The sequence below is a fragment of the Corvus hawaiiensis genome, chromosome 6, assembly GCF_020740725.1.
Source record: "Corvus hawaiiensis isolate bCorHaw1 chromosome 6, bCorHaw1.pri.cur, whole genome shotgun sequence".
NCBI lineage: Eukaryota > Metazoa > Chordata > Aves > Passeriformes > Corvidae > Corvus > Corvus hawaiiensis.
In genome coordinates this window covers 34,201,834-34,222,683 of record NC_063218.1, presented here as the reverse complement: position 1 = coordinate 34,222,683, position 20,850 = coordinate 34,201,834, and the positions used below count along the sequence as shown (strand labels likewise).

Sequence of the window (20,850 nt, the reverse complement as noted above, 5' to 3'; positions counted from 1 at the left end):
TTCAACTCAGAACTTCCACAGACACATACAGTCTCCACAACACTGTTTTACTGAGAGATTGATCTTTTGATTAAAAAGCTGTTAAAATTTGGCTGGATGTTATTATGTCACTACTTCCCACTTGGTGAAATATAGCATCAAAATTAGAGAACATGACAACTGTAATCATGAAATCTAACTGCTCCATACACCACCGCAACCCTGCCTCATGCAGAAACAATCGCAGTATCATTTCCCCTAATGGTTAATATCATTTGTTCCAGGCCCTATAATGATGGTGCACTTCCTTGTGCTGTTCTCTACAACCAGAAGGGCTTTTTTCCTTCCACTGAAGCACAGGAGGGCAGACTCCACTACTGTTAAGAGCACAGAGTTACAAGAAATGTGGATATAGAGCAAACACAAGAATGAAATCCTATTTTGAGGAGGCTTCTTTTTCCCTACAATTTATATTAATGAGTTTTATCAAGGTTGCTCCTTTTTTTTGGTGCCCTCTGTTTACCTATCCTGAAGTGGATGTACTATGTTGTCTTCCAGCAGTTTAAGGAAGATGAGCTCCTTCTCACCTTTGAGAGTACCTAAGGCTAATAGTAATTTTCGTGAAAGCTGGAGAAGTAACTCAAAGACAGAACAGCCTGAAGGAATAAAAGGCTTTCCACAGCATTGTTAGCTGGTGAAGACGATTACAGGGTCTCTGCTGGAGCAGATTCTTAACATGCAGCTGAGACATGAAGTCCAGCAGCAAAATAAAGAACTAAGAAGAAACTACTCCAGCTGTTGCATTACTGAGCTCACGTGAATGAGAACCAGTGACTTAGGCAACTCTATCTACTCCAACACTGAAGTCAGAGATGCCCAAGGCTCAGACCTGGAAGCAAAATCCTGTGGCTCACTGAGCTCTCCTGTCCCATCACAGAAGGGTTCATGATGTTGGGTGTGAGTGCCAACCAAACCATCAGATGAGAATAGTAATTCATATCGAAGCAAACACAGAGGGCAAAATCTCACTATGCTTCCCTACATCATCATTACTGTAGCAAAATCATGTAGCAAAAGCTATACTGTAGCACTTCCCTGCTACAGCGGGAATTACTGTAACACGCATATATCAAACTAGGAGTCCCGTGGAAAGGAAATATATATATGGACCTATTCTTGGTAGATGTTTCAGAGATGTTTATTTCTCCAGCCGCATGGCCGAGGCTCTGCCGAGGAACTGCTCAATCACGGGACCCGAGGGTCCCTGCCCACACAGGGGAACACAAAACAACCGATGGGGAACGAGGCTGAGCAGGGGCAGGGAAATCCCGTGTCTGTCCCAGGGCCCCTCTGCCAGGGCTACATGGCAGGGGGAGGAGACCCCAACACATCCCTATCTCCATAAATCATAAACCAAGAAGAGAACTGCATTAGAGAATCACAGAATCAGTAAGGCTGGAAGGGACCACAGTGGATCATCTAGTCCAACCTCCCTGCTCAAGCAGGGTCATGATAGAGCACATGGCACAGGATTGCATCCAGATGGTTCTTGAGTATCTCCAGTGAGGGAAACTCCACAACCTCTCTGGGCAACCTGTTCCAGTGCATGCTCACTCACACAGTAAAGAAGTTCTTCCTCATGTTCAGGTGGAACTTCCTGTGCTTCAGTTTCTGCCCACTGCCTCTTGTCCTGTTACTTGGCACTGCTCAGAAGAGCCTGGTTCCATCCTCTTGGTACTCTCCCTTCACATATTTATATACAATGATATGGTCCCCTCTTTACCCTTACAGGAATGTGCTTTAATTTTTAGGGTTCACGCTGCACACTAGTTTCAGTTTTTTACTGAGGGAAATTTACTCTTCAGTATGCATAGACATGGCTTAATCATTGGAATTCACCTTCCAAACAATCTGGAAATACCATTAGTGTTATTTGTACTCATTGCCTTTTTGCGTATTTAAAATTCACTACGTTTCACAGGGTCCATATAAGGGGTCACAATCAAAAGACCTTTCTTATACCATGTCAGAAGGTTCTTGAGTTTCAACATGCTAGTGACCTCCATACAGATTATACCATAATGGTAAAAAAATAAAGAGGGTTTAGTAATTATTCCCAAATACTTGGGTCTCAGAAAATCAGAGTGAATTCATATTAAAATGATATGATATTAATTTATGAACTATCCTATTCAAAAATGTATTATAATTAACTAACATACTGCTTCTATGATCCAATACAAACTAGCTCCTCTTTCAATCAAAATTGTGTAAATCAGACTGCAATCAGTTTACAGAGCATTCAGCTAAAATACTAACAGCCTAAAACATGCCAGACTGTTATGATACTTTCCAATGCATTTAAATTCCTATCATTCTGGAGAACTTCACAAGGACATGAAGTGCATTAGCTTTAAAACTACAAGGAGGAAGTGTTTTAGAAACCTGTTTAACAGCTGCTTGATTCATAAGCTCACAGTTCCTGCAAAACAGGTATTTTTATGTTTCACAGAATATTCTTTTTTATTTTAATTAAGTCACCTGTGGGTCCAGCCCTAAGCATTAAGTGTACACATAAATCAATAAATAAACAATCCTAAACCAACCAACAGCCTCTGATCTCTGGGGGCTCCTCAGTTCACTTGATAATTCCTTCAGTGTTTTCACTCCATTTGGCACCAGGACTGAAAAAAGGAGATTTGAAGGGAAAAAAGTAATAAACTACAGAACTGATCTTACTAAGGTGAAGAGAAGGTCAATCCATTCTTTTCCCTATAGGAATACAGGAAATATTAAGAAAAAAAAGTTGCAAAAGAAAAATAAAGTCCCAAATTTTAAAAAAAAGGTAAACTGAGGCTGGAAGAATAAAACAGTTTAACCACAATATGTCAAGGGATCAAGAGCAAAGGAAGGAAGAGAAGTTGAAGATTCCAGCTTCAAATCTTCTGCTCCTAAACTAAAGTAGGAAAATCGTGTGGGTGGGAGATATTATGGTAGCTTAGTGTTCTCCAGTCTCCAAAACACAAAAGCCTACTCCTGCTCAACAGCTTAAAAGAATTCAAGATCAGAGTAACAAAGATGAAAAGGTCAGACTAAACTCATTGCTGACACTGTGCACTAAAAATATACAATGCTATGACAAACCACTTGATGAACACTAATGGCAGAAGACTGAACACTGGCCTCTCCAGATCTAGTGCAAGTTTAGAGACAATTTTAAACACAAAGTAATTCTGACTTTTTCAAACAAGTATTTGAAAGTACTAGCTAAGACTTAAGAAGCCCAAGACAGCATTCCTCTTTTTTGCTTGACGCTTTGCGCAGGCTGGGAGGGGAATACTGTTCTTGTTAATACCAACACACTCCTAAATTTTTTCCAAGAAAGACGGAGTTTGGCTTTGATGTCTGTGAGAGGAAGTTAGAGCTTGCAAATACATTAATAGCATAGGCACTACTGGACTAGAAGGGATCTCTCAAGCAGGCCATCTTGTCCTATCTCTGCAGTACACAAATTTCCCTGTTTGCCTAGTGCTAAAATACACAGGATTAGAATTAGTTTCTAAAGACTTTTTATATTAGGCAAAATTTAGTAATGTGAACTTCGCAAAAATAGTACAGCCACAGATAACTTGTTTAAAAAACTCCATTAACAGTCATACAAAATATTTCTACTGTTCATGTAGCCTAATGCAGCTTGAACTTTTCTTTTAATTAAAGATATTATTTTAATTGGGTAAGAGCTATTTTTTTATATTTAAATGATAAAGCATTGGTTCTTAGGGTACTCCTGGGCTTGTCTGACCACCCCTGCAACATAAAATAATTTTAGGCTTCTCCAAGTTGTCTTTGGAAGAATTAAACAGAGGCTATTCCACAAAGCAAGGATGGAAGTGAAACAGCAATGTCCACCATCATCCTCCAGACTATCCCCTCTGATGACAAGGTTTGAGAGACGGCTACGTAAGAATGGGGAGGTTACAAGCAAAAACTGAATTTGTTTCCTAGGGAAGAAATGACAGCCCTACATGTCTAAGAATTTTAGAGCTGGAGAAAAGTATTATTAGCCCTAACTCCTTCATCTGATAATCTGACAAGTATGTAAAGGCCAAATGAATGCAAGGACTCAGACTATAAGTAGAGAAACTTTGGTATTTTATTCGTAACTTTAATTTGTGGCAAACTATGCTTTTTTTTTTTTTCTCTATCTGGAAGCAGGAGTATGTACAGATCTGGGAATTTAGCTGGATATAACCATTTCCTACAAGAAATACCAACAAACAGTTCATGAATTCTTACATTGCTACATAAGTGGTGGGGTTTTACAGCCAGCACTGCTTTTATAAATCCATTCATGTTCTCATAAGAATCTAACATATTTTTAGAACACAATTTTTATGCACTACATTACAATCTTACAGAAGACAAGCTCTGAGCCTGAAACAGCTTGACAATGTCCTTTCAGCTTGTTCATCAGATTAACTTTCTGTCACACATCAGATGAACAGCTTCCTTGGTTTCTTGCCTAATCTAACACATAACCCAAGCAATTCCCTTCTCAAGCAAAATCAGAAGCAAAAACAAAGGACACTGTAACATTCCACTTCTTTCTAATAGCACATTCAGTTTGAAATTTTTATTTCTGCCTCTATCTAAGAAAGATTACCCTCTTAGCAAACCATTTATAGGGAAGGGACTCTGATTTCAGATAAGATTAAAACAACATATTAGACATATACAAACCAAGCAGTGAGTTGCTTACAGGACTAATAATGTGTTATGGATCCTTTCACATCTAGGTCACTGGTTCAAATTCAGCTTTAGTTGGTGATGAGTGACAAGGAACAATGAAGTAAGGACCCAGTCACAAATCTGGCCTCTTATCCCTAACTCTGCAACATACACTCTTCGTGCACTTGGGCTACTCGCCTAAGTACTCTTTCCTGTAAATTCTACAGCTGTAAAAGAGTAGTATTATTACTATCATACTAACTCTAAAAGACTAATTAATTTAGGATTCTGAAAGTACAAAAGATTATCAAAAGTTTATTGCTGCTTTCAGGCTGTTCAAGAGCTAACACCAAATACATTAAGGGCAACACCATGATGTTAAAAGAATGCACTGAAACACACCTGTGTCTTTTGGTAGGAAGATAAACATGGAAATCACATGTTGCATGAGCCTGAAATTCCACATTTACTCACAAATAGACAGCAGGGGTTAAAAGGGATGAAAAATGGAAATCCAGAAGCAGTCATTCTATAAATAAGAAAGACATAGGGAGAAAAGTATGTAGAGTGGAGATGCACTGTGTTCTTCCATTACACAACACAGTAAGTAAATGCCATATCAATGTTAGTCAAGAAAGAAAGGAAGGCAGAGAAGGAAAGGAGTTTATCAGCCCTGCATCCCTTGATAAAACTTGAATTACTGAAGGAGCCTGCACTACTGATGTCTGTACTGTTCTTGTCCTGTGGCAAAATAAACATGTCCCTTTTCAACAAGTGTGATGCTGGCACATCTTACCACTTCAGATCCTTCATTAAAAACAAGGAATGAGAGCAATAAAGGAATAAAACACAGAGCACCAATACATTTTAACTCATTCTTGAGTTAAAAGGTGAAAAGCAATGGTGGTAGTTTAGACGCAACATGAATGCTTCATTAATAACCTGTAACTGCTAGAAAAATCATTATGCCCTCTCTTGCGTAGGCCTGATTCCAGAATACTCTTGAACTACGGCTGATGCACAGCACTGAGAATCTTTCATATGTGCTGGGAAATTTAGAAACCCTTCAACTATTCCATGTGTTTTTCCAAAGTATCTTCAAATATTTTAACCACAGGACAAAAATATTTTACTGAAAACATATTTTGTTATTACTCCCACTTCAGAGTCAGCTGTGCCTTTCTTTTCAAAGGAACTCATACATAGCAATTCTAAAGGACAAAGAGAAGCACAAGTACTGTGATCAAGAACATTTGTCTGGGAAAGAAGGAAATCATAAAGGTGAAAAACTATGCCTTTATCTTCCAAATCTAGTTACCAAATTTCAACTCTTTCTGCCAGAGGTAGAGAGCAGTATTCAAGCAATGTACTTCAGAGATACTTTGGCAATGTGTGGAGCCAATAAAAGCCACAAGGACAATTCCGAAATTATTTAATGGGCCATGCTTTGCCAAGCCCCTATCGACAAAATTATGAAGTAAACACATCAGTCAGTGTTAAGGCATTGCACTGAAGTTACTTGCTACTTCCTGAAATTCTGCTTAAATCTATCTTCAAGCTCTTTCTCTTGTCCACTGAAATGAGTTACAGAAATAATGTCAATTTTAACCACTGCTTAGTTATTTTTGCCACCAAGCTGTTACTCATGTTAAATCAGACAAGCTTGAGATGACTCTGTGATCAACCAGAACACAGAGAATCTGACCAGAACCACCAGAAAGTGCAGCAAGGAGACAAAGAGCGTGAATACCTGTGTTATACAAAGTGGAAAGTCTATGTGCAATTATCATGCCTTTGCAAGGAAGATGAGCGTTGCTTTGCATCACACGTTTGGATCTATGCATGAACTCAACAGTAAATAACAAACTTTTCTGCATCTGTCTGTCATGAGGGTACTCTGACTATTCTTTGCAAGTGGGAAAAAACAAAATTATTCTATTACTTTGTAAACCTTGATTCAGAAATATCTTTTCTTCTTAACACAGTAAGTCCTCACTATTGCTCAAAAAAAGTGCTTTTCTATAATTCCTTGCAGAAAACAGAAGCATGAAGATGTAAAGTAATATATGGCATTATAAAAATCCCCCTATTACATTCACACAACAGAGAGATGCAGTCTGAGGCACTGTACTTGAAAACCAGACAGTAGTAATTCAAGGAACAGGACTGAGGATTTGGTTTCCTTCCTTCATAACCAGTTGTTTCTCTTTGGAATCACTGATAATCATTAGATAAGATGAAATTTGCAGACTGGTCTGTGTATTTACTCTTGCAGCAGCTTTAGAAGACTAAGAAAATAATGCTTTAAATGCACATGAGTGACAGTACAATGCTGAGAAACTGACATGGCTCATAAATTGATTCCCAGCCTTTAGAAAGTGTTTGATCCTTTCAGCTACTTCACATACTTTCTATTTATACATGGATTTTCAGAGAAACTGGAAAATAATTTTGTTTCAAGACTGTGTTAGGTTAGACTTGATAATTTGACTCAGCCCCCTGTATTTCAACAGAAGACTACAAGTTACAGTGTGGATTTGTTTCAGTTCTGATAGAAGGGATTTCTTACCTTCAGACAGGGACAAATCATCAGCTGGAGACACCAGGTCTGCCTGGATCGAAGGGCCACTGCTCAGTGATGTGGTAATCTGATTCGTCAAGATAACCTGCAAACAGACAAGGAGAGGAGGAAGGGAAATGAATTTTTATAGCTACTAGAAGGCAGAGAGAAGCCCAGGACTAGAATCCTCCAGGCATAGCATCAAGATGACCCTCTATACTGATCTTCAGCAAATTCAACACATTTTGAACTACCTCCAGAAACTGAAGGAGTCAACTGCAAGAAGTGGAGGAAAAGGGATATTGTTAAAAAGGTGAAATACTAAACAACAAGTATGTTGATACATACAGGCACCTTAAATGGAACTACTGTTCTGAAGAGCTTCATTCATCTTTCGCTCATCTTCCATGAAGAATTTGATGCTTTTTACAAAAACTGCCCATTTTCTTCACAGGCAAATAGGAAATCTATTTTCCTAAAATTTCCACACAATTTACACACTTTCTCCCTTTGGCTGAAACACAGTGCCATGGTGTGGTAGGGATACATCCCCATTGATCTGAAGCACAAAAGTACTAAATGTTACAGGGCTATCCTTTACATATTTTTGAGTGTTTTTCAGGATCACAAAATTCTAGTATATAAGACTATAGTACCCACAGTGCTCTCCTCTGACAGCATAAGCAATAGTCATGTTTACAAGAGATGAACAATTTCTTGCACCTTTGAACACATACTGGTTTTTAGTAACAGAAAACGTTAAGCAAACACCTCAGAGAGAAGAGCATAGCTATAGCCACAGTTATCTTGTAATGCTTTGGATCTCTAAGCAGCTGCACTTTCTGCAGTAACAGTTGGTCTCCACTTTGCTAACTGACAAACTTTAAAAATTACTTTTTTTTTTTTTAAGAACCAAAATTAACCTTCTGCTTGCACTGAGAACAGACCCCACTCCAAACAAACTCTCTTTGAAATTAATGGCCTGTCTTCAGCTGTATTTGACACAGGAGAAAGGAATCCTACACACTACTTGGATGCAGTTTCATGATGCTACTAGAATAAAGTAACAGTTTACCATTGTCAAAAGGAAGAGGAATTTCTCTGCTCTTCCCTCCACTGCTTTTCTCTCCCTCCGATCATGTCTTCCTCCTGCTTTCTAATATTTTCAGCAGTAAGATATGACACACTCTGCCCTTTCTTTTCCCATTTTGAGACCCCACATAAACTGTGTCAGATCATTGAGTTGTAATCGGAGTGGTGGTGCTGCAGAACGTCTTCTTCAGGCAGCATGACATGAGGTGCCAACAGTGTGATGGAGTGTGTGACCTTTACAAGACTCTACCTCCCTGCTCATGCAAGCCCACTCATCTCTGTGCTGGCAAGCAGGCATGATGGTGCCTGAGAGCTGTATGGACTGAATCAACTAAACCAAAAAGTGTGTAAGTCAAATCTTCACTTACTCAACAGGAGTTCAAGACCCTCAGAACTCCACAGCTATTGACTATAAGCTCTGACAAACTTCAGCTGGCTGTGATCACTCTGCACAGCTTAACCACAGGATGTACCTTTTGGGACTGGGCATTTATGATCACTGCAGTGAACAGGGACGTGGTAGATAACAGCCTTGTTTGGTCATACACCCTCAGCTAAGGTACAACTTGCAATACTGCTAGCAGCAAACACACAAGAAACACATTACACCCCTCTGCTGTTTCTCCTGGAGCTGCTGTGTGCACCTATAAGCAGTCAAAAGCAGATTGGAAAGGGTCTGGTGCGTGCAACTCCTTGCTGCCACTGATGGCTGACTTGTTCATAAGATTACAAGGTAAGATAATTCAATTTATTAATAAAGGGAAAAAAAGTCACTTTTCCTTTTTTTTTTTCTTGTTAGTATACTTATCTTCCATTTTAGTGAGCTAGTTCATCCTTGTGATAGGATGGGCATCAAAACTGGTTGAAGGCAAATGAAAGGAGTAGGCAGCCAAGAGCAGGGATAAGGAACAGCATGTGAGACCTTTCCTTCTTGAAACCATTCTCTTTGTTTTCACTGTGTCACAAAAGCCACAGACTCACATATCCATAGTATCCAATACTAGAAAGTGTGCTGAAACAGAACGCACTAACAAACTTATACTCACACGTACTGGTGAGGTATGAAGTTTTCATTGGCACACTTTGCAATGATCACATTATTAACAAGTATCAAGCTCTGTAAGTGATTCAGTCACCCCAGACTCGTGCCAAGATAATCTTTGTACTGTGCTGTCACGTATTTTATTATTTATGCACCACATTTTAAAGAAATGTTAGCATGCTTGAGGAGCATTTTTAATAGAAAAAAATATCTAAGCACACCATATTTCCTATTGCTTTCCTTCAAAGGAAACTAACTTTGAAGGCTTCAAAAAAAATCAAAAGAAAAATGAACAAGAATAACACAACTGCTTGTTTTTTAAATCTTCCAGATTCCTCCTTAACCACGAACTCCACAGCACTGTTAGCTGTAGGACTGAAAATCTTCTTCACCTTTTGTGTTTAACTCAAGCTATGCCTCTGAACCTAGATTTCAATTTCTGATGTATCCTTCAGTAACTATTCAATACTAATACCCTAGATTACCTGCTATACAGTTTAAAAGATCAGTTTAAAAAAGTAGAGTCCTACCCAAGTAAATGTGCTTCTCTGACTTGCTCTGAGTATGAGAATTAAATATATCCTTAGTTCCATGACTTCACTGATGGTTACACATTTTGCTTAAATACATATTTAAATACTACCTTGAATAAGCACACTTCCTCTGAGATGAAGCCATATATACATACAGAATGCTTATTTTGGAATTAATTGAAGATTATTCTTCATTTCTATAGGCCTACAGAACCAAAACAGATGCAGTTCTTCCATAAGACAAGTTCAGCCACAAGACAAGGCTGTTAGCACTAAATTTGGCATCAAATTCCCCGTGACACTTCTGCAGCCTTGCTTACTGCAAAATTCTTTCATCAAGTACAGGTATTCCTATTAGCATATATATATACACACACACATATATATATGTATTTTCATGTATCTTTGTGCAGCTCCCACAATACAGTTTGAACGTCACTCTGAGAGTGTGCAGAGTACTCCAAATTCTCACTAGCTCAAACAAGCTGTGGGTCACTAACAGAAGAAAAGAGCTGGTCTTTTGCTACAGTTATGAAGAAAAAAGGCACACAGATTCAGCAAATTCCTCTGAATAGATACATCTATCTTCAAAACTTCAACCATATGCCCTCACTGGAAAGTGCCAAGCTTTATTTTTCCATGAGTAAAACTTTGGTCACAAATATTTTGGCAGTGAAAAGTGCCACTTAAACAAAACCCTACATTTTCAGCAGTCACCAGTCCTACAGGCATCAAACTTGAAGCCCTGAATACTGGTATCACATGACTCCAGCAGCACATTTAAAGAATTTATTAATTTTTTCCCCAAAGTCTCCTTCACTAACCTGAAAGACATGCTTACACTCCATTCTGCTATCCTTTGAAATGGTTCGACACATTCAGAGAGTTGCAAATAAGTGTTTGAGGGAATGGTTAAATGTGTGTGTGATATGGAGAGAACACACAGGCAGACAAAGGAAATCTGGTGTGAAACATCTCTGAGACTTTCTGGTGAGGAATCACATTTGTGCATGGACAGCATTGGCTGAGTCTCACATATCACTTCATACATATGGGCAACAGAATATAATACTATTTTTGATGTTAATTATGCTGAATCCTACAAACCACCAACACGAAAGTTCGGGTTGGTCTGATAGGTGCCACACTTGAAAGAAACCTCCTCACACTGCTAAACAGTGCTTGGAAACAAGCTGGGCCACCAGTCCAAGCAGACTTACCAGAGAGTGCCCTGCACTGAACTAGCAATAGCACTTCAGCTTTTCATTGTAGATCTGCCATTAATTTAACCTGTTTAGTACAGGAGACCAGCCAAGTCCTCAGGCTAAGCAGGTAAGGAAAAATTGCCTCTGTTGTGGTTCCTTTGGACAGATACTGGACATCATTACCAGCCAAGCACAGCTTCCTCTCAAGAGGTTCAAAGCCAGTCATACATTTATTAACTTCCAGCAGAACACTCAACAGTGAAAATAACACTACATGGTATTTTGATGTTATCATACTGAAATACAAAGTATTTTAAAATAGATTGTATTTGAAAAACACCCAGTATTTTAAGAGGAGCTCCTACTTCCAACATCAACTAATGGAACAAAATATTTTCATTGTCACTAAGAGTCACAAAAAACCATCACACCTGTTCATGCACAACATGTCCAGACATGTGCAACAGGTAAGGAAGTTGTGCTATTGCTTTTCTGTTTCTACTTTGTGATGAACAAAGGGTGTAGGGCTTCTTCTGTCAGCAACTGTGCATGAATGGAAAACACTCTCCACTCTCTGCTAAAAGAGGAAAAGCTGAAAAGGTCAGCTAGATGGCTCAGTAACACTAGAAACATGCCTCATACAGTCTCCTATGGAGTTCAATGAACCACTGCCTTTAAGCTTTCAGCTTATTAATTTGCCATTGGTTAAGGGAGCTATTTAACAAGTGAAAATTTACAGTCCTCAGCCTTCCAATTCTGACAGAATTACCAACTCTTTAGAAATTCACTCAGATTCAGATTTCAAAATCTTTTCTGGGAAAAAGTCTACTATTTAAAATACCACACAAATGACGGACCACACAATTTCCAAATCTCTTACTTCAAATTTTTACTTCAGCATAGCAACCTCAGATTGTAAAATAACCTCATCTAACAATTAGAAGTGTTATGACAGCAAGAAGAATCCTTCTTAGTTAGAAAACCCAGAGATAAACACAAGACGACAGTAGGAATACTTTTTCAACTTCCTAATTTTAGACATGTTTTAAACTCCCCACAACTTACTCCTCTGATCATTTTCTCACTTTTTATAGGTGCCAATACCTGGAAAAAAATGGACACAAGGATTTCCCAAGGAAAACAGCATTCAGGTTCTAGACAGATTATTGCTACTTCTAAGATTTAATCCAAAAGTCAACAACAGTGTTAATCCTGTTAAAATCTTTATATGCGGTTGTGAAAACAGAGTCACCTTCCACTGATGTGATTTCAGCAGATGCTAGTTTTTTGGAAGCACATTAGAAAAGTAAAAAAAAAAAACCAACTTATTTATTGTGCCTAAACTCACAACACCCCCATTTATTAGGAATAGCAAAGTTTCTGCATATGCAGAAAATCCCTGCAGGTCCTGGGAGAGAGTTGGCCTAAGAACTTTATACAGAAGAATAAGCAAACTATTTTTTGTTTGGTTATTTATACAGTACAATTTTTCAAGTACTCCTCCTGCCCTTCCTAGACCACACTGAAACTACTAAATCTGACTTTGTCATCCTTGTAAATCCAGTTGAGTAAATAAGCAATTTTCTGTAAACTTGTGGTCTCAGCCTCCTTGTTAGTTTATTGCAAAATTACAGGGAGCTCAGCACAGAACTATCAATCAGTAACCAGCAAAGGTATAAAGTCTTCTGGAATGTACCAAAAGGCAAAAAACCACACTGTTTCATGAAATGGCTGTTTGTTACAAGAACGAAGCAGAAATCCCTATTTCGCATGCAACATTATTTAGGAAAACTCTTATTAAAGGCTTCCTGTTGAGCTGGGAGAGCAAGGACACTTGCAATAGTCCCAAGTTACTCCACCCTCATTAGTCGATTTATATTGTGGTTTTCACTGTGCTCAAGAAACGTCACCAGAGAGCACCAAGCACAAGTGACAAGTCAGTAGGGCTGGGATGATGACTCTGCATGCTGGAGGAGACGGAAAAGAACTCTTACTGATCCCCAGCCAATCTTAGTTCCGATCCCTGAGAAGGCACCTCTCTCCCCTTCCCTGAAGCACAGAGCTTTTAATGAGGCATTCAAGCAATGGCTCAAAACAATAAAGGACAGTGCACCAAGCAATACCACAGAGCCAGAGGGGGCAGGCAGCAACCTGAAAACAGAAGAGGGAACAGTGAGAAAAATGGGGTGAAACATCATGCTTCAAACAGCTGTGAGAACCGCAGCATTCTCCTTGAAAACCTGTTACACATCCTCAAGACGGGCATCAGTCTGCTCAAGGAAGAATCCTAAATTGCCACCATCTGTCACAGTAACAGTATTTGTGATCTTCATCTACACTACATGCTGAATAGGCTTTTTCTTCAACTTCTGTTTCTTCAGGGAGATTTTCTTCAGCGTCACCAGCCATTTGCCACAAAAGCTGTCAAAAATTGTGCAAGACCGCAGCAGAATTTGTACCTAATATTCACAAGGAATAAAACATGGTCAAAACTGAGCATTTTTGGTGAAATCATGGAGTTAGAAACAGAAAAAGGAAAGGTCTGAATGCAATACTGAGAGCTCCTTACCAAAATACCAGTTTTCAAGAGAGAATGTCAAGTGGCCACAGCTACAGCAGCTCTTGAAGTCAGTTACTGCAGCACTACTTCACAGGGCCTCACCTTGCAGGAGAATGCCTTTTAGTGAGAAAAGCCTCAGCACAATCAAGATAACTCTGGGCTCTAGGACCAAATTAAACATATTAGATCACAACTATTATAATTACAGGGGATTAAATATATATACACCTATCTTCATTCTCAGAAAATGAAAACTGTTTTGGCTCACACAAACCTAATACAAAAGAAAAAACCCAACAGTTTATTATCTCAAATCCAAGCAAATCACCACACCCACCCAATACTTATCCCACTAGGTGTCCTGTATTCCTAAACTGAGCAGCCATTAGCCCCAGCAGCTCAAGTTTCTGTGGCGAAGAATACAAATAATGTCAAATACTCTATAAAGCCCAGCCATCCCAAGTAAAAAGCCTTATAATAAATGAAATTCCCATGTCTAAAGTCAAACACCACTTCTGGTGTTCAAGCAAGGTCTAACTAAGATACTCAAAAATATCTTAACATGCTTAACTAAAATGTTTGTAGCACAAAGCTGCTTCACTGCAGGCATGAGCAATACACAAATGCCCACATTTAACAACTGTTGCTAATCCAAATCAGCTGAAAGACAAAGTACCCATTACAGCCACCTTGCCTATAGTATGACAGAGGAACAGGCTGGTAACAGTGATACACAGGCTGGAGGGAAGCAGACAGATATTTTCAGACATAGCGTAGCAGCTACCCTGACTGAAGGCAAAGCCAAGAGCTGTTAGAATTCACATCTCAACCAATGTTACCAGAATTTGGCATAATTCCCTGAATAACAGATATGTACACATAAACCACTGGAAGCCTATTGAGAAACACTTCCTAATCCCATCTGCAATGCATACTCCTAAAAGTGCTGGCCTTGCCTCAAAGGATTTCAACTGCATCTATTTTCATCAGAATCCAGTAAAAAAAAAAAAAAAAGGCAATTAAACAGCACAGAAACAAGAAAGCAGAATTCTCTGGAAGGCTCCCTAGCATCTTTTAGAAGATCAGAGATCTATTGTTCAGGACACACTGCTGGCTAGCTGCAACCTTATTGGAGCTCCTAGGAGAGAGAGAACTTCCAGTTCTTGTTTTGCCAAGGTATCTCTACTCAAACTTCTCCTCTTTCATCATTCAGTGGGACAATTCATAGCAGCAGAGGTGATTTTATAGTTTTTGGATTTCATGGGGTATAAACAGGACTTGGAAGAAACCAAGGTATCTTTCAGAGACTAGCCACTGTATTTACATCGAACTTACTCTGCTTTGCATAGGAAAAGTACAAAGTTATGCAATTCTATTCCATAAGCCTTTTGAAGAAGTAAAGTGTCTATTCACATCTCTGCCAACTACTTAAAAAGAATCACAATGAACTAAAACTTCCACCAAAAGAAAAAAAAAAGAAACAAAGCAAAACAAAAGCATGCTGTTCTCAGGCAGCTACACGCCTTCAAGTTGAAATAGCTACCACCCAGCAACAGCCTGAGGTCTTTAGCCTTTCCTACTCTTCGAACAAGGAATGCAGCCAACACAAACGTAACCTTCAAAATCCACACCGTAGTACCCTTGTGCTGTGCTGCCCGGGAGAATGGTTTGTGAGCCTGGAAGACCTTCACATCCAGCAGCCTGCACAGACCTGTTCGCAGAGACGTGCAACCCCGAGAAGGATTGCCGCCCACCTTCATATCCTGCCAGTTGCCCAGAGCTCCCTGTTGAGTTTCCAGCAGATCTTCCTCTCCTCCACCCTTCCCTCCAGCCTCTGCTTAATGATGGCTTTCTGAACTGAGCTTTCTCACATGTAGCTAGTGATGTACCACAGCAAGAGACTGGTCTGACACTGGCCAAGGCAACACAAAGTACCTCACAGGCAACTTTTACAGCCAAAACCTGCTGTAAAACTCTAAAAGCAGAGAGCACCACTGCTTAAAAGGGAGTTTTCTGATGAATGCCAAATTGTCTTGTAACAGAATAAATAAAATAAAATAAAATTACAGACTCACAGTTCACTCTTAGACTGTGTGCTGTTCTCTGCAACAGGGCTTTGGTTGGTTGAATTTGTTTCATTTTGAAGGATGGGGAAGAAACTGGGTTGCCTGGAGCACCAGCAAAGTAGTACAGAACTTCAGTTCTGCACTGGCATGCTCCAGATTGAGAGGAGAGACATCTCCTACACTTTCACAAGACTGCAAGGAAGTAAAAAATTTATGCTCACTTTTTTCTCAGTGAAAAACCTGGTTTAGTTTATGGGCACTAGTTAGTTTTCATTAGCAGATCAAAACAGATTGAAGGCTCTTTGCTTTCACTTGCTGTGTTCAGACCTTCTGCCATGCATCTACCCTGCTTCATCCAGCACTTCAAATTTACCAAATTTACACAAATTCTTTGACATTAAATCTCACTACCTTCTGGTGGAATAAATGTATTGTTACCTCTATTGTAGAGGCAGATGCTCAGACACTAAGCAAACTGACAAAAGGTACCACAAATGTTTACTACCATTCCTAAACCCTGATTTCAAGCACAGAGTTGAAAGTTGGAAAGGCTCATACTCCCCCAGGCACTCTAGGACACCTCAGGACTATCTAGTATGTTATTACTAGAAATCACATATTTAAAATTATATATTTATAATTCTTTCCCTATTTGGGGTTTATTTTATTCAGTATTTTTATACCTGTTGATACTTAGCTTTTTCCTAACAACTCAATAGGAATATGAAGTAATTGGAGAAGTGTCTATTATTCATTACTAAACTAATGAAATACTCCTAACAAGATCTACTTAGGGCTTGTGGCCTATTTCAAGTTGATAATCACCCTACCAGCATTTTTCTTTGATTTTGATGTTTTGACAAGCCAATCAGAAAGACCATTTGTACTAATATACACATGCAGGTCTAGAGAGATACAGCATATAAAGCACAACTTCATGTCATTCATTTCATTAATTCCTCAGATTCTTTCCAATTAATTCCTTCAAGCCTTCAAGGCAGTGGGTCACAGGAGACTCACTGAATCTTGGATACAAACTGAAACAGCTCAATGGGCTACTGTAATTTACCGCTTCAGTGAACAGTTTTTAAAACACTTTTCCTAGCTCCACCTTTTCCCACATCATGACCCTATGCCAAGATTCTTAGAGGGAGGACAGTGCTAGTTTAGACTGCTCCTTGGTATCTTGTGGAAGCAGCAGAAAGCCCCTTTAGAATGTGCTAGAATATTTGTTCCCCTTGTCCATTCATTTAACCTTTATAAGCAGGTAACTACTACCACCATCACATGGCTTACCTTTTTTTGCACACAACATACTTTATCAGCACCACAGAAACAGAGCAGATCTTTTCTAGCCTATGGTTACATTAGAGAACATAGAATGCTTTACAGCACACCTGTTAGAAAAGTTTTCTTACTGTGTTATGGCCTTTCACTGAACTCATTTCAAGACACAGGGTTTTTATACCTGTCTATAATGGCTATACTTAGATAACCATGTAGCTTTATTTCCGTGTATGTAACAGTCAGTAGGTTTGAAGTACAGGGTAACAGGGAATGTGGATATATAACTCCATCCGCCCATCTGCCCAAGCTATTTGACAGGTCTGTAGAGTATTAAGGTAGTAAATGATACTGCAGAGAGGCCTGACAACCAAGATATTGATAATTTTCACAAAACAAACTAGACACTGACAGCATTATTTAGTGCAACTATGGCTGATTAAGTGAATGCTGTGTTCCTGCTGATTTCAAAATTCAGTTACCAACCTCTATAGCTGTAATGGCTGCAAAAAAGAAGTCATGCAGAAAACAAAATACCCAGATGCTGAAACAAACAGCCTCTCAAGCTGCCATAAGTTTCCCTTCCCTCTGACTCAGGGCTCAGAAAGGTATGAAAGAACAAGTGAAAATGAATTAAATGTATTACAAGCTGTAGCTACCTATTAACATTTAATTTTAGACATTTTCATACACTGAATTGCATTTACAACTTTAGAGCCAAAAAAAAAATTTAGCCAATAATCTTCCTCTACCAGAAATATTTATAGTATTACAAAACCATCAGTAGCCTCAGCCCTTGTTAAAATGCAACAATCATACAAAACACACCAGTCTGAATGCTGGGTAGTACTTTTTATAGTACCAATGACTGTTCCCATAATTAAAATATTTTAGTCCAACTGGACTGAAAGTTGAAGTTTTACCACCTAGCTTTTGAGATTTGTAATACATCAACATACCTCTAAAATGCAGTGCAATATTTTTATGCAAAAGAAGATTACTTATGTATATTGTGTCAGTCTCCTAAACCTGAAGAGTTAGAGAGTTAAGAGCTTTAACCTTTCACATTCTTGCTTTTATAATGTTCGATGTATTTTTCTAAACTAAGATATTCTGAAGAAAATTTTCCTAAAAAAAATAATAAATGCAACCTGTACAAAAGGCACAGTGGCAGACTGTGCTACGAAGTTTTATTAGCATTCTTTGAAGATTGCTATAGCATTTTAGGAAGCCTTGCTACACAGTAGTAAGACTATCCTAAGTGCTTCTTCCACAAAAGCACATTAAAATAAGAAGTCTACTACTAATAGATAAATAGTTCATAATGAGACAGGAAAAAAACATGCCCAAACATGTATGTTATGATTATTTTCCTAACATGTCAGAACTGATCACCTAGAGGAAAGAAGTGGAGAGGGGACATAAATCATCCAAGTTTCTTTTTGTTGATATTTGGGAGGAAAAAAAAAAAATGTGGCTTAAAACATTCTGGAATTTCAGTGGCATTATCTTGGCCTCTGTATCCTAATTTTTCTAAACCCTTTCACTAGGAAATATAATTAGTCTGTATTTCTCCAATAAAATCAGCCTTTATGTCACATTTTAAATTTTCTATTAAGCTACCCAACTTACTTGAACTGGCGTGTATTTTTCTTGGAAGCATGAATAATTAGGAACCTCTTTGAAAGTTAGGACTCAGGATGGAAAATGAACTCTGAAAAATGCGAGGAATCATTTTTGTGCTGAGACTGCAGCATGACACATACCCCCTTTGACTTGGTAATCACTGAGAATAGGTCCACTGATACCACTGGAAATGACACTGGGTCTACCTGTATTACTGTTCTGTATTGCCGGCACCTCACTTTTTACGTAAATATTTGTAAACACTTTATAAAACAAAACCAAAGATCTTCATTCAGCTATTTGGGTACTCTAGAATATTTACAGCTGTTACTAGAACAACAGAAATCTTGAGAGTTGCTGCCAGATGAATAAAATCAGGCTGTGGCACATTCAGTGATCTTAAGCTCTCAGAAAACCTTGGGAATGGCACAGGATTTCAGCTTTTTCACAATTAGAAAGCATCTGCACTTTAGGAATTAAACTTAAGTAATTTTTGCACCTTGTTCGAACAACCCAAGTGCAACAAAGATTTGCTGTCCATCCTACAAACTACACACACAGGCATCAGAGAAAAGCAGCTGGTGTCTTCTGGACAACCAACTGAAATTTTGCAGCAGCTCTAGATTAATTGTTCACTGTAGCTAGGAATTTTTCAATATCATTTCCTAGACTTGTTATTAAAATTCATAGGAACATGCATTTTCCTTGGACTCCATTGAAACTGCTTCATCTAAAGTCTTTCTTAAAAACACCACATCAGTCTCCATTATGCAGTTCCATAAAAAATTGCAAAGATAGTAATGTTAACTTAATTTAGAGAAGAACTTAAGGGGAGCAAATTATGCCTTAGTCAACAGAATGGATATGCTGTTGTAACAGTAGATTTTCTGCAGCCCCATGATTGGAACAGCTTCTTCCAGTGAGGAGTGAGCTACCTGGGCAAACACATAGGAAACCTGGCCTAGATTAGAAATGCATTTCTGGATAGGACTGAAGCATATGAGCAAACACTGTGGGAAATCAGGAGCAAGAAAACGGTAAGATGTCTCAGGCAGGAAGTGCATCTTCAGATGCACTAGGTGTGGGTCAGGAGGCAGCAGCTACAGATGCTGGGACACTGGGATTGGCATGCTGACAGTGGAATAGTAGCCCAGTAGATTTTCTCAGGAGAGGATAATGTATTTGTAGAGTTTCTAAAACAAAGATTAAAATAATTCAATGCAAGATACTTGAACTTCAAAGCAAGGTACAGTAGCAGAGTGTGTGACACATTAAAGCTAACTGCTCAATTATATCTGAATCTCAGTGAACATTTTTTTCATGTTTAGATGGATGCTAATTTGCAAAATACCTTGTGTGGTGTGGAGATGTACAGTTTCTGGAGGCAGAAGGGCAGTTATGGCATATACCCCTTTAGTTACACTGTCCGATTCCTGCAATCATCAAAACATATCAACTAGAAAAGTGTTTTCAGTAGCAGTGCTATCCATTCAATAAAGTTATTTTTCCATTGGCTGTTCCTTGGATCTAACTAAAGATAACTATGGCTTGTTTTACAATAGATTTATCCTCAAAGTTACTTATTGATTTTCTATTTAAAACAATCCCTATCTACTGTTACCAAGCCTTAAAATTCCATGCATGAAAAGAACATAATGTAATGGATTAATTATACTCCAGCTACCTCTTAGACTTCTCTCTTACTCCAGAACATTAGCTACCCACTTCAGTGTAGAAACTAGCCCGACAAGGTAAGTTCTCATTTTGAATTCTATTAATATTACCCAGTTTTTATTCCAGACTACATAAGATTTAATGGAAGTCTAGTTTTATTGATCCTAAGGGAGTTACACCAAAGTGAAACATGACCAGGGACTTGTCTCTGTCCAGCTTCATCATTTTGTTCATAAATACATTCACAGAGAAACAACCAGTTCAGACTTTTTCTCTTCTTATTAACTCTTCACCTCGATTAATACTGAAGGGAGGGAGCAGAAGTCCAATCGCATGTTTTCTAATCCTGGTTCTGAGGCTAAGTAGCTGCAACTGCTTACATATACAATAAATTCTTTGTGCCCCGTTTTGAAAGCAGGCCTCATGCCTACCCCATAAGAGTATTGTGGGATTTGGTATTTTGCTTTCCTAATGCTTTGAACTCACTGCATGAAGTGTGAT

General features: G+C 38.7%; 1 protein-coding gene and 1 long non-coding RNA gene across 3 annotated transcripts in view; both read right to left on the bottom strand.

Moving 5' to 3' along the window:
* The window catches only part of RAD51B (RAD51 paralog B), a 385,412-nt gene that overhangs the window by 206,990 nt on the left and 157,572 nt on the right, over window positions 1-20,850 (bottom strand). For both annotated transcript variants that reach the window (XR_007204379.1, XM_048307720.1), the window contains exon 8: window positions 7,277-7,373. Coding sequence is in view for 1 of the 2 variants with exons in the window: in XM_048307720.1 (XP_048163677.1) it covers window positions 7,277-7,373 (97 nt within the window). In the remaining variant the exon portion in view is untranslated. The remainder of the gene's footprint in view (window positions 1-7,276; window positions 7,374-20,850) is intronic.
* LOC125327812 lies at window positions 12,016-13,801 on the bottom strand. The gene is made up of 2 exons (XR_007204380.1): window positions 13,709-13,801; window positions 12,016-13,598 (listed from the first exon to the last, which is right to left on the bottom strand). It is a non-coding gene; the product is annotated as an uncharacterized LOC125327812 (long non-coding RNA).